General features: G+C 44.5%; 1 protein-coding gene across 1 annotated transcript; it reads right to left on the reverse strand.

Moving 5' to 3' along the window:
• Nucleotides 1-3761: 3761 nt before the first annotated feature.
• On the reverse strand, nucleotides 3762-8558 carry LOC117235845. The gene is made up of 2 exons (XM_033498269.1): nucleotides 8078-8558; nucleotides 3762-7690 (listed from the first exon to the last, which is right to left on the reverse strand). The coding sequence occupies exons 1-2, from the start codon at nucleotides 8556-8558 to the stop codon at nucleotides 3762-3764; spliced, it is 4410 nt and encodes a 1469-aa protein (XP_033354160.1).
• Between the last annotated feature and the right edge of the window lie 4508 nt (nucleotides 8559-13066).

Here is a 13066-nt window from a genome sequence, read left to right on the forward strand (position 1 = left end):
CAATGCACAACCATTTGAGCGTCGAAACAATCAAAATATCTCGCAAATCGCGAAAACTTCAAAAATTTTGACGAAAAATAGCCGTCATTTCCTTCCCGTTGGAGATATTTCGACGTTTAAGCACTCGTTGAACTCCATTTCACAGTGCTAATTCAATGCACAACCATTTAAGCGTCGAAACAATCAAAATATCTCGCAAATCGCGAAAATTTCGTAAATTTTGAAGAAAAATAGCCGTCATTTCCTTCCCGTTGGAGATATTTCGACGTTTAAGCACTCGTTGAACTCCATTTCACATTGCTAATGCAATGCACAACCAGTTCAGCTTCGAAACAATCAAAATATCTCGCAAATCGCGAAGATTTCGTCGATTTTGACGAAAAATAGCCGTCATTTCCTTCCCGTTGGAGATATTTCGACGTTTAAGCGCTCGTTGAACTCCATTTCACAGTGCTAATGCAATGCACAACCATTTAAGCGTCGAAACAATCAAAATATCTCTCAAATCGCGAAAATTTCGAAAATTTTGACGAAAAATAGCCGTCATTTCCTTCCCGTTGGAGATATTTCGACGTTTAAGCACTCGTTGAACTCCATTTCACAGTGCTAATTCAATGCACAACCATTTGAGCGTCGAAACAACTAAAATATCTCGCAAATCGCGAAAATTTCAAAAATTTAGACGAAAAATAGCCGTCATTTCCTTCCCGTTGGAGATATTTCGACGTTTAAGCACTCGTTGAACTCCATTTCACATTGCTAATGCAATGCACAACCAGTTCAGCGTCGAAACAATCAAAATATCTCGCAAATCGCGAAGATTTCGTCGATTTTGACGAAAAATAGCCGTCATTTCCTTCCCGTTGAAGATATTTCGACGTTTAAGCGCTCGTTGAACTCCACTTCACAGTGCTAATGCAATGCACAACCACTTAAGCGTCGAAACAATCAAAATATCTCGCAAATCGCGATTTTGATGAAAATTAACTGTCATTTCCTTCCCGTTGGAGATATTTCGACGTTTAAGCGCTCGTTGAACTCCATTTCACAGTGCGAATGCAATGCACAACCATTTAAGCGTCGAAACAATCAAAATATCTCGCAAATCGCGAAGATTTCGTCGATTTTGACGAGAAATAGCCGTCATTTCCTGCCCGTTGGAGATATTTCGACGTTTAAGCACTCGTTGAACTCCATTTCACAGTGCTAATGCAATGCACAACCATTTAAGCGTCGAAACAATCAAAATATCTCGCAAATCGCGAAGATTTCGTAAATTTTGACGAAAAATAGCCGTCATTACCTTCCCGTTGGAGATATTTCGACGTTTAAGCACTCGTTGAACTCCATTTCACAGTGCTAATGCAATGCACAACCATTTAAGCGTCGAAACAATCAAAATATCTCGCAAATCGCGATTTTTACGAAAAATAGCTGTCACTTACTTTCCGTTGGAGATATTTCGACGTTTAAGCACTCGTTGAACTCCATTTCACAGTGCTAATTCAATGCACAACCATTTAAGCGTCGAAACAATCAAAATATCTCGCAAATCGCGAAAATTTCGTAAATTTTGACGAAAAATAGCCGTCATTTCCTTCCCGTTGGAGATATTTCGACGTTTAAGCACTCGTTGAACTCCATTTCACAGTGCTAATTCAATGCACAACCATTTAAGCGTCGAAACAATCAAAATATCTCGCAAATCGCGAAAACTTCAAAAATTTTGACGAAAAATAGCCGTCATTTCCTTCCCGTTGGAGATATTTCGACGTTTAAGCACTCGTTCAACTCCATTTCACAGTGCTTATTCAATGCACAAGCGTTTAAGCGTCGAAACAATCAAAATATCTCGCAAATCGCGAATTTGACGAAAAATAGCCGTCATTTCCTTCCCGTTGGAGATATTTCGACGTTTAAGCACTCGTTGAACTCCATTTCACAGTGCTAATGCAATGCACAACCATTTCAGCGTCAAAACAATCAAAATATCTCGCAAATCGCGAAGATTTCGTAAATTTTGACGAAAAATAGCCGTCATTTCCTTCCCGTTGGAGATTTTTCGACATTCAAGCACTCGTTGAACTCCATTTCACAGTGCTAATGCATTGCACAACCGTTTAAGCGTCGAAACAATCAAAATATCTCGCAAATCGCGATTTTGACGAAAAATAGCCGTCATTTCCTTCCCGTTGGAGATATTTCGACGTTTAAGCACTCATTCAACTCCATTTCACAGTGCTAATTCAATGCACAACCATTTATGCGTCGAAACAATCAAAATATCTCGCAAATCGCGAAAATTTCAAAAATTTTGACGAAAGATAGCCGTCATTTCCTTCCCGTTGGAGATATTTCGACGTTTAAGCACTCATTCAACTCCATTTCACAGTGCTAATTCAATGCACAACCATTTATGCGTCGGAACAATCAAAATATCTCGCAAATCGCGATTTTGATGAAAAATAGCCGTCATTTCCTTCCCGTTGGAGATATTTCGACGTTTAAGCACTCTTTGCACTCCATTTCACAGTGCTAATGCAATGCACAACCATTTAAGCGTCGAAACAATCAAAATATCTCGCAAATCGCGAAAATTTCAAAAATTTTGACGAAAAATAGCAGTCATTTCCTTCCCGTTGGTGATATTTCGACGTTTAAGCACTCGTTGAACTCCATTTCACAGTGCTAATTCAATGCACAACCATTTAAGCGTCGAAACAATCAAAATATCTCGGAAATCGCGAAAATTTCAAAAATTTTGACGAAAAATAGCCGTCATTTCCTTCCCGTTGGAGATATTTCGACGTTTAAGCACTCGTTCAACTCCATTTCACAGTACTAATTCACAACCATTTAAGCGTCGAAACAATCAAAATATCTCGCAAATCGCGAAAATTTCAAAAATTTTGACGAAAAATAGCCGTCATTTCCTTCCCGTTGGAGATATTTCGACGTTTAAGCACTCGTTGAACTCCATTTCACAGTGTTACGACCGTTCGCGGAGAGACGCGGTCGCGAGGAAGACGCGTCAGCGAGAGGCGTAACTTCTCGCTACGATTCGGTGAAACGACGCCGCGAAGTAGTCGTTCCCCTGTTTCGTTTAGGATAACAGAGGTAGTTGATTTGAATATGACACAGTAGTAAGTTATATTTCACCGTTTATTCCACAACTTATAACGAGGATAGTTACACTGGTGCGTATGTACGAGATGAGTGAGTGACTGAGGGATCTGCGGGTGTGTATACCCGCTCGAAGGATGTTGACCGTTCGAAGGATGCAAAAACAGTACTCTTGGAAGACGATGCTGTCTCGGAGGAGAGCTAAGGATGAGTGTGTGTCTAGCGCACGGGACCGTCGGATTTGTTGGTGCCGATGTTATTTAGGAGAGTGAGGGAATAGGCTTCGTTTTAATTGGTTAAACGAAGGGTCTTAACCGCCCTCGAGAGAAAGTGGTTAGTGGGAGGAAAGTTGCAGCGTACGTGACAAAAACTGACTTTCCCTTGTTAAGCCGTGGTAGACAATAGTCTCTAGAAATTCCTCCGGACCAGATGTTTGTTTCGTTTGGAGGACCTTTTCTAGGAAATCTATGTGATTTATGGCAGGTCCTTGAAATCATGGAAGATACGCTGCGAGTATCCGAAGACATCTGGTTGCCATATTGCCCGCGGTGTGTGGCCTCGGCTAGGTAGAATGTTACGCGACGTAACATACTCCCCCCGTTGAGAGGGTACCGATCAAGTGATATGGTGTGCTGTCGTCAGGTGGGCCTCTTATCAGACTTCGGGCTGTTGATTGGTTCGGAGTCATCTGGAGTCGTTCTGCTCGGTAGTGGTACCATCCGCTTGATGCTCCGTTCGAGGATACTCGTCGCTGTTCGAACGACAGCCGTGCGTAGGATGCCGTCTGCGCCGGGTTGGGCCTTGATGATTCTGCCCAATGGCCATTGCATCGGGGGAACATTGTCTTCTCTGAGAAGGACGATGGTGCCTTCTCGTATGTCGTGACTGCCCTTGTTCCATTTGTTTCGGATATGTAGTTCGTTGAGATACTCTCGATGCCACCGGCGCCAGAAGTGTTGTTTGAGTTTCTGAATATGCTGCCAGCAGGAGAGACGATTGGATGGCGTGTCCCTGAAATCTCGTTCTCGTAAGCTGGTTAGTGAATCTCCGATGAGGAAATGACCGGGAGTAAGAACCAGGAGATCGTTTGGGTCTGAAGATATCGGCGTCAGCGGGCGGGAGTTGAGGATGGACTCGATTTCAATGATGAGGGTGTTAAGGTTTTCAAAGGTCAAGAGCTCGTTACCGGCGACCCGTCTGAGATGTCGTTTGAAAGACTTCACTGCAGCCTCCCACAACCCGCCGAAGTGAGGTGAGTTGGGAGGGATGAAGTGCCATTCGATCCGTCGGTCGGCTAAAAAGGACTGGACCTGTGCCTTGTGATCGTCGGATTGCAGGAGATTTCGGAGCTCTCGTAATTCGTTGTTGGCACCAACGAAGTTGGTACCGTTGTCGGAGTAGATTGTCCTGCAGAATCCGCGGCGAGCGATGAATCTTCGCAGAGCAGCAATGAAGGCCTCGCTAGTGAGATCGCTGACCAACTCGATGTGGACTGCTTTAACTGCAAGACACACAAAGATCGCTACATATACCTTGATTTTGAGTCGGTTGCGATCCTTTCGTTCCTTGATGTAAAACGGTCCGCAGTAGTCGATTCCGACGTTGGTAAATGGCCGAGACTCTGTTATCCGGGCAGCTGGAAGGTCGCCCATTATATAATCCACTGGAGGGGGATTGGCTCGGCAGCAACGGACGCACCTCTTCAGCGTGCTCCAAACTTGACTGCGGCCGTCGATAGGCCAATAAGATCTCCTTAGGGCGTACAAGGTGGCTTGAGTTCCGGTGTGGAGATTTAGGAGGTGTTCATGCTCGATTATGAGCACGGTAACTGAGGATTTGGGTAGAATTATTGGATGCTTCTGGTTGAAAGGCATTGGTGAATGACTGAGTCGGCCTCCGACGCGCAGCATCCCGTCCTTGTCCAGAAATGGATTGAGTCTTTGGAGCTTCCCCTTCATTGCCGAATTTCTATCTGACCGGAGAACACGGATTTCGTCTGAAAAATAACAGGCTTGCAATAGTTTGATTAATCTGGTGTGTGCATTGGTCAACTCGTGCATGGTCAGAGGTTTGCCTCGATCCCGGGTTTGTCTCCATCGAAGGCACCGAGCGGCGATTCTTATGAGCTTGGGCCAAGAGGAGAATCTCCCCAGTATGCTGTGGTCCGCCGGCGTCGCGGACAGACAGGTTGCCCTTTTCTGCTCTGGTGTTTCGTTTAACGGTCCTGGGTTCCACGTTGGCCAGTATTCTTCCGGTTGTTGAAGCCATTCTGGTCCATGTTGCCAAATGGTTGTCTTCAGGAAGTCTTCGGGTAGTTGGCCTCGAGATATGAGATCTGCCGGGTTATCGGTAGTGGGGATGTGGCGCCAATCTGAGACGTGAGTCTTCCGTTGAATTTCTGTCACACGGTTAGCGACGAAGGTTTTCAGCGTGTGGGGTGATGTGTTGATCCAATGTAGAACGATTGTGGAGTCAGTCCAGTACACGGTCCGAGCAATGTTGCTTGGCAAGGCTTGGAGGACCGTGGTGGCTAGTGACGCGAGAAGGAGTGCTCCACTCAGTTCCAGTCTTGGAATGGTTAGTGATTTGAGCGGAGCTACCTTCGACTTCGCAGTGAGGAGACGTGTACAGACCTGACCATCCAGGGTGATGGTGCGAAGGTAAACGCATGCTCCATATGCCCTTTCGCTGGCGTCACAGAACCCGTGCAACTGAATTTCCGCTGCGGGGTTGATTATCGTTTTACGTGGAAACTCCACGTTATTCAATAATGGCAGCTGTGCGTAATATTTGCTCCATTCCGTGTGCACGTCAGCCGGTAAGGATTCGTCCCAATTAATTTTTAGTGTCCAGAGTCGCTGGAGCAACATCTTAGCTCGAACAATTACTGGTGCCAGCAATCCGAGCGGGTCGTAGATCTTGGCGATTTCGGAGCTGATGGTTCTCTTCGTAATTCGAGAGTCGGCATCATTGGTTTTGACGGAGTATAGGATCGAATCGTCGAAGGAATTCCAAACAACACCCAATGTCTTGAAGGTTTGCGATTCGCCTAGTAGCAGCTTATCGTTTATGTCCGTCTCGGGAAGTCCTCGTAGCAGTTCCCGGTCGTTCGATGCCCATTTCCGGATGTTTAAGCCGGCTAGCTTGAGCAGTTCTGTGAGCTCCGTTCTCAATGATTGTGCCTCGACCCTTGTATCGACTCCTGTGAGAACATCGTCGACATAGAAGTCTCGCTGTAAGACTGTCGCCGCTCGTGGATATCGATGCCCCTCGTCGTCCGCCAGTTGCTTGAGGCAGCGGATGGCCAGAAAGGGGGCCGCTGAGAGCCCGAATGTCACTGTGTTGAGTTGATAAGTGTCGACGTCTCCATCAGCATTGCGCCACAAAATTTGTTGAAATTTCCGATCCTCCGGGCGCACAAGAAATTGGCGATACATTTTTTCGACATCGCCTGTAATGACGTATTGATGAGCTCGAAATCTTAAAAGGATGAAGTATAAATCATCTTGTAGTTTCGGTCCCGTATGAAGCACGTCGTTTAATGAAACTCCGGTGGTGGTTGGGGCCGATCCGTCAAACACGACTCGGAGTTTCGTAGTTTGGCTGGACTCCTTGATCACGCCATGATGTGGTAAAAAATATCCGTCGTCAGTGCAGTGGTCCGTGGTAACTTTCGTCATGTGCCCTAATGCCAAGTATTCCTGTATTACGGCGTGATAGTCGGCTTCGAAACGCTTATCTCGTTGGAACCGACGGCAGAGAGATATTAGTCGCTTCATCGCCATGGCTCTGGAGGATCCAAGCGAGGGAGTGGTCTCGTTGAAGGGGAGAGCGACCATGTATCGCCCTTCGTGGGTGCGTTGAACGTGATTCCGGAAATGTTCCTCGCACTGTCGCTCCGCTTCCGAAATGTGCGCGGTGGGCGGTCCCTCATCGATTTCCCAAAAACGGGCGAGATCCGCCTGCAAGGCCGTCGTGGACGCGTGAAATGCGTGTGCGGGTGGTTGCGAGGCTGGGCTCCCCCCGATTACCCATCCGAAACGCGTTTTTTGCAGACGCAAGTCGGTCCCGTTTGCTTGACTGATATCAAGTTGGCCGACACACAGTGGCGCTAGTGTTGGCCCGGCGCTCAATAGCACGTCGATCGGAGCAGGTCTGTGGAATCTTGGATCGGCTAGTCGTAGATTTCTGGGTATCTGTATCGTTGACCGATCTACGGGTTGATCTGGGATCGAAGTCGATATGGTCGGTATGATTAGAAAAGTCCAGGTGCGTTCGTATGTGCCGTCAACGGAGGTGATCGTGGCCGTGATGTAGCGTTTGGAGGTCGTTGACAACGTGTTAAGTGTTCCGATCGGGACCGAACATTTCCGTTGGTCGAGTCTCAACGAAGTGGCGAGTCTCTCGGTGATGAAGTTCATGCTCGCGCCGGTGTCTAGCAGGGCTCTACAGCGGAACGGTTGACTTCTATTGTCCAGTATGTTGACCTGTGCGGTGACTAACAAATCGCGGTGGAGTGGGCCGGACGGGGGCGAGGTCAATGAGTCGGTTTTCGGTGGTTCGGTCCCTAGCAAAGCCGTTTGAGGATATCAGTGTTCCCCTAGCTGTTTAGCACTGGGGGAGACATTTGACCCCGATGCCGTCGTTCGCGTTGACCGAGATTCGCGTTTTGGGGATGTTCGCGGCGACGTTCGGGGAGACGTTCGGGGAGACGTTCGTGGAGACGCGGATGCGCGTCTCGATCGGTGTGACGACCGCGGGGTCGGTGAACTAGGCGGAGATCGACCGTTCGATGATCGGTCGCTCGACGATCGACCGCTCGATGTGCGGCTTGTACGTAATCTACTGTGACCATGATCTCGATGTAAATAAGTATGGTGTCGCTGTCTACAGATGCGACATGACCCGGCGGAGCATTGATTGAGAGCGTGTCCCTTGCCTAAACAATTCGTACAGAGCGACGCCCGTTTGGCTGTGTCGAGACGCTCCCTGGGCGATTTCGCCTTAAAGACGTCACAATACCGCAGTTCGTGTTGTCCTCGACAGTCCGGACATACCGGCGTCTTGAGCGTCGCGGTGAAAGCATGACTTCGCGACGCGCTCGGTCGCTGACGGTTAGGTGGTTCGGCGGCCCTTTTCGTAGCGGTAAATGCTGAACTTGTTCTATCGCCGTTCGTCCGTGTTTGCAAGAAGTTTATTAAGTGCTTGTATGACGGTAATTTCTTGTCTGGTAAGGTGCATTGCCATTTGCGAATGATGGCTGGGGGTAGCTTCCATGTAAGTAATTTGAGAAGAACGGTGTCGGATGTGATTGGGTCACCGAGGTTCTTTAACGCTTGGAGATTTATTTTGACCGTCTCGAGGAAGTCATCTATGGCTTCGGGTGTCTCCTTGACTATTTTCGGATAGTCGAAAAGCAAGTCTAGGTGGCGCATGCAGATTTGACGGTGGCAGTCGAATTTTTCCTTAAGTATGTCAACGGCGATTGCATAGTTTGACTCGGTGATGGCTAGCGATTCTATACTTCGCGCGGCCCTCCCAGTCAAGGCTGATCGGAGGTGATAGAATTTTTGGACTGGTGTTAGTTGTTCGTTTTGATCTATCGTTGACGAGAAGGAATCGTAAAATGACTGCAAATTCTCGAGCGTGCCATCAAATGTGGGTATTCGAATCTCCGGTAGTTTAAGCGAAGCAGACTCGCGACCGGCAGCTGATTCGTCGTTTGTCGATTGTGACGTCGTAGTTAGTCGTAGGTTGCTCAGTTGAGTAGTTAATCGGAGTTCTAGTCTCTCGTACTCGTCGGCTATTTCAAAGCCGCGCGCGGACTCCTCCTCGTCGATGCTTACGATTTCATTTTGAATGGCGCGGAGCTCCGTTTCGTATGTGTCCAGACGAGTTTTGATTTGAATTAGCTCGTTCTCTCGCGGACAGCCGGATTGTTCGATTCGATTTCATCCAGTTTTTTCGATAAGCGTGTAAAGTGGCCGATGCAATAACCCCGGCGTCGACGCAGGGCGGTAAGTTCGTTACCGGTGGCCATTATTTGTTAGATAATTGAGAGTGGATGGTTATAACTTACTTCTATTGAAGATTGTCCAGTTGCGGCAGGAGGTTGCGTGGTTGCGTTCTAACCACCGAATTATACCTCTTCAAGGGTGACGATCCTTGATGTTACTGACCTCGCTGGGGGGGTAACGCTTCCGCTGCTGGTTATGTTGGATTCACGTGGCACTGTATGATAGTGGGTGTCACTGGTATGCGCTTTTCACTTGACGCGTGATGCGGCTTTGAGGATCGAATGATTCGACCGGTTACGTGTCCACACTTTTCACTTGTCACTGAATCCGGCTCGAAGGACCAAATGTTACGACCGGATGGGTGACAAAACTATCCACGGCCACTGATGATCCGGCTCGAAGGACCAAATGCTTCGACCGGATGGGGACAAAGCTGTCCACGGCCACTGATGATCCGGCTCGAAGGACCAAATGGTACGACCGGATGGGTGACAAAACTATCCACGGCCACTGATAATCCGGCTCGAAGGAACAAATGTTACGACCGGATGGGGACAAAACTGTCCACGGCCACTGATGATCCGGCTCGAAGGACCAAATGTTACGACCGTTCGCGGAGAGACGCGGTCGCGAGGAAAACGCGTCAGCGAGAGGCGTAACTTCTCGCTACGATTCGGTGAATCGACGCCGCGAAGTAGTCGTTCCCCTGTTTCGTTTAGGATAACAGAGGTAGTTGATTTGAATATGACACAGTAGTAAGTTATATTTCACCGTTTATTCCACAACTTATAACGAGGATAGTTACACTGGTGTGTATGTACGAGATGCGTGAGTGACTGAGTGATCTGCGGGTGTGTATACCCGCTCGAAGGATGTTGACCGTTCGAAGGATGCAAAAACAGTACTCTTGGAAGACGATGCTGTCTCGGAGGAGAGCTAAGGATGAGTGTGTGTCTAGCGCACGGGACCGTCGGATTTGTTGGTGCCGATGTTATTTAGGAGAGTGAGGGAATAGGCTTCGTTTTAATTGGTTAAACGAAGGGTCTTAACCGCCCTCGAGAGAAAGTGGTTAGTGGGAGGAAAGTTGCAGCGTACGTGACAAAAACTGACTTTCCCTTGTTAAGCCGTGGTAGACAATAGTCTCTAGAAATTCCTCCGGACCAGATGTTTGTTTCGTTTGGAGGACCTTTTCTAGGAAATCTATGTGATTTATGGAAGGTCCTTGAAATCATGGAAGATACGCTGCGAGTATCCGAAGACATCTGGTTGCCATATTGCCCGCGGTGTGTGGCCTCGGCTAGGTAGAATGTTACGCGACGTAACACACAGTGCTAATTCAATGCACAACCATTTAAGCGTCGAAACAATCAAAATATCTCGCAAATCGCGAAAATTTCGTAAATTTTGACGAAAAATAGCCGTCATTTCCTTCCCGTTGGAGATATTTCGACGTTTAAGCACTCGTTGAACTCCATTTCACAGTGCTAATTCAATACACAACCATTTAAGCGTCGAAACAATCAAAATATCTCGCAAATCGCGAAGATTTCGTAAATTTTGACGAAAAATAGCCGTCATTTCCTGCCCGTTGGAGATATTTCGACGTTTAAGCACCCGTTGAACTCCATTTCACAGTGCTAATGCAATGCACAACCATTTAAGCGTCAAAACAATCAAAATATCTCGCAAATCGCGAAGATTTCGTAAATTTTGACGAAAAATAGCCGTCATTTCCTTCCCGTTGGAGATTTTTCGACAATCAAGCACTCGTTGAACTCCATTTCACAGTGCTAATTCAATGCACAACCATTTAAGCATCGAAACAATCAAAATATCTCGCAAATCGCGAAAATTTCAAAAATTTTGACGAAAAACAGCCGTCATTGCCTTCCCGTTGGAGATATTTCGACGTTTCAGCACTCGTTGAACTCCATTTCACAGTGCTAATTCAATGCACAACCATTTAAGTGTCGAAACAATCAAAATATCTCGCAAATCGCGATTTTGACGAAAAATAGCCGTCATTTCCTTCCCGTTGGAGATATTTCGACGTTTAATGTCACGTCCCGCGCTCCGCACGCGCCGTAACGAGAACAAGAAAACTATTCTATACAAAACGCGCGAATAAAGATTTGAATACACAAACGAACACACGGCGCCGCGAAACTAAAGGAAGGATTAACAAAGTGAGGGGCGACTAATAAATCCAATCGGTATAAAATAAAATAAAATAAATAAAACCAGCTAACGGATTGAACGAGTTACGAACCAAACAAATAAACCAGGAAATAAGAATAACTACAAAAGGGGAAATAATTGAAACGCCAGAAATACAAGTATATATAAATATATTTTAATCAATCAACTTGGAGAGTTACATACAAGTATAAACATATATGCTAGGCATGTAATAAATTAGTAAATATTAGAGTTAGCGCTTATAATACTATGCAATAAATACAATATTATCAATTTATGAAATATAAGTATATACAAAGTTAAAAACTAATAGTCTAACGAATACATAAAACATACAATATTGTATTATTAAAGAAATAAAAGTTACATTGTCAGAAACATATATATATGTGTGCGCATTCTATTAAACAGATACATACTTAAAACTAGCCTACGTTCCGGTAAAGAGTTATAAAATAAGAACTACGCTACGAAACATGCATGTCTCTATACAAACATATAAAAATCTATATTCTAAACTACTACTAATCTATGTGCATTCTACAATCTAAAATACATACTTAAAACTAGCCTACATGCCGGTAAAGCATTATAAAATAAGAACTACATTATGAAACATGCATGTCTCTATATAAACATATAAATAATCTATTTTCTAAACTAAAACTACTATTAATAATCTACAAAAGAAATAGAACACACAACGCAACACTTGGGACTAAGCGACAACCTGTCGATAGCCCAAATGCTCAAAATAATTAACACCGCAACGACTTGAGGAATTACATACAGAAATTCTATCATCAAACACAAATATGTAAACACACATTAAACGCACAATAATCTAGAAACAAAACCTTCAATACTATGTTGTCACAATACAAGATATATATGTATATATGAAATCAAATGATTGACACATAACCTCAAATACACAAAACTATATCACTAAAGAATCTGAATGAAAATCACTTTGCCAGAAATATATACATATATACGGGTGCGTGTTCTATCTTATTAAAAGAAATTAATATAAAATAAATAATTAACATTTCATTTCGTATGAACATTACATGGGCAAGAGAAATGTGCATATAAATACGTGTATATATATATATATATATATATATATATATATGTATGTGTGAGTGCATATGTTTTATATTATCGAATACTCTATAAAGTGAACTACTCAAAACAATAAATAACGCAATCGAGGAATTGCAAAGCATTGGCCATACTGAAGTGACACACGACATAAACATATATATATGTACGTATATTCACACGAGTTATACTATTGTCACTTTAAAACAATATTAATAAGTGAATGTTCTGATTGCGGTAGAATAAGGAAAAACGAGCGACAGACAAAAATTACTTCAATATCAAACAAAACTAAAGACCCGTCACTAAAAACTTTACTGATGACATTTATGAGCGGCCATGTTGGATTTACACGCGTCATGGCGACAGGAATATTAGGGATTAATGGAAGTCAGGCGCGAGAAACAAATCATGAAAACACATTGTTAACACTTTTCTTTAATAAATTTTATGGGCAACTACAAATATAAAAATATATATATATATTTAAATAAAAGGGGGGAAATATAAAATTAAAAAATTAACAAATGTAAAATAGATAACCTAACACTATCAGACTAAAAAAAAAAATATATATATATATACACATATTGAACACAAAATTAATAATAATAAGGAAT

The sequence above is a fragment of the Bombus vosnesenskii genome, unplaced genomic scaffold (assembly GCF_011952255.1).
Source record: "Bombus vosnesenskii isolate JDL3184/JDL3185 unplaced genomic scaffold, Bvos_JDL3184-5_v1.1 scf7180000013321, whole genome shotgun sequence".
NCBI lineage: Eukaryota > Metazoa > Arthropoda > Insecta > Hymenoptera > Apidae > Bombus > Bombus vosnesenskii.

Bases quoted from the DNA above. Each gene is read 5' to 3' on its own strand.
- LOC117235845 (XM_033498269.1), bottom strand. From the start codon at position 8,558: ATGCGCCACCTAGACTTGCTTTTCGACTATCCGAAAATAGTCAAGGAG. The intron at 7,691-8,077 runs GTACGAATTGTT...CGGCTTTGCTAG, and splicing joins AGCCAAACGGGCGTCGCTCT to GGACCGAACCACCGAAAACC.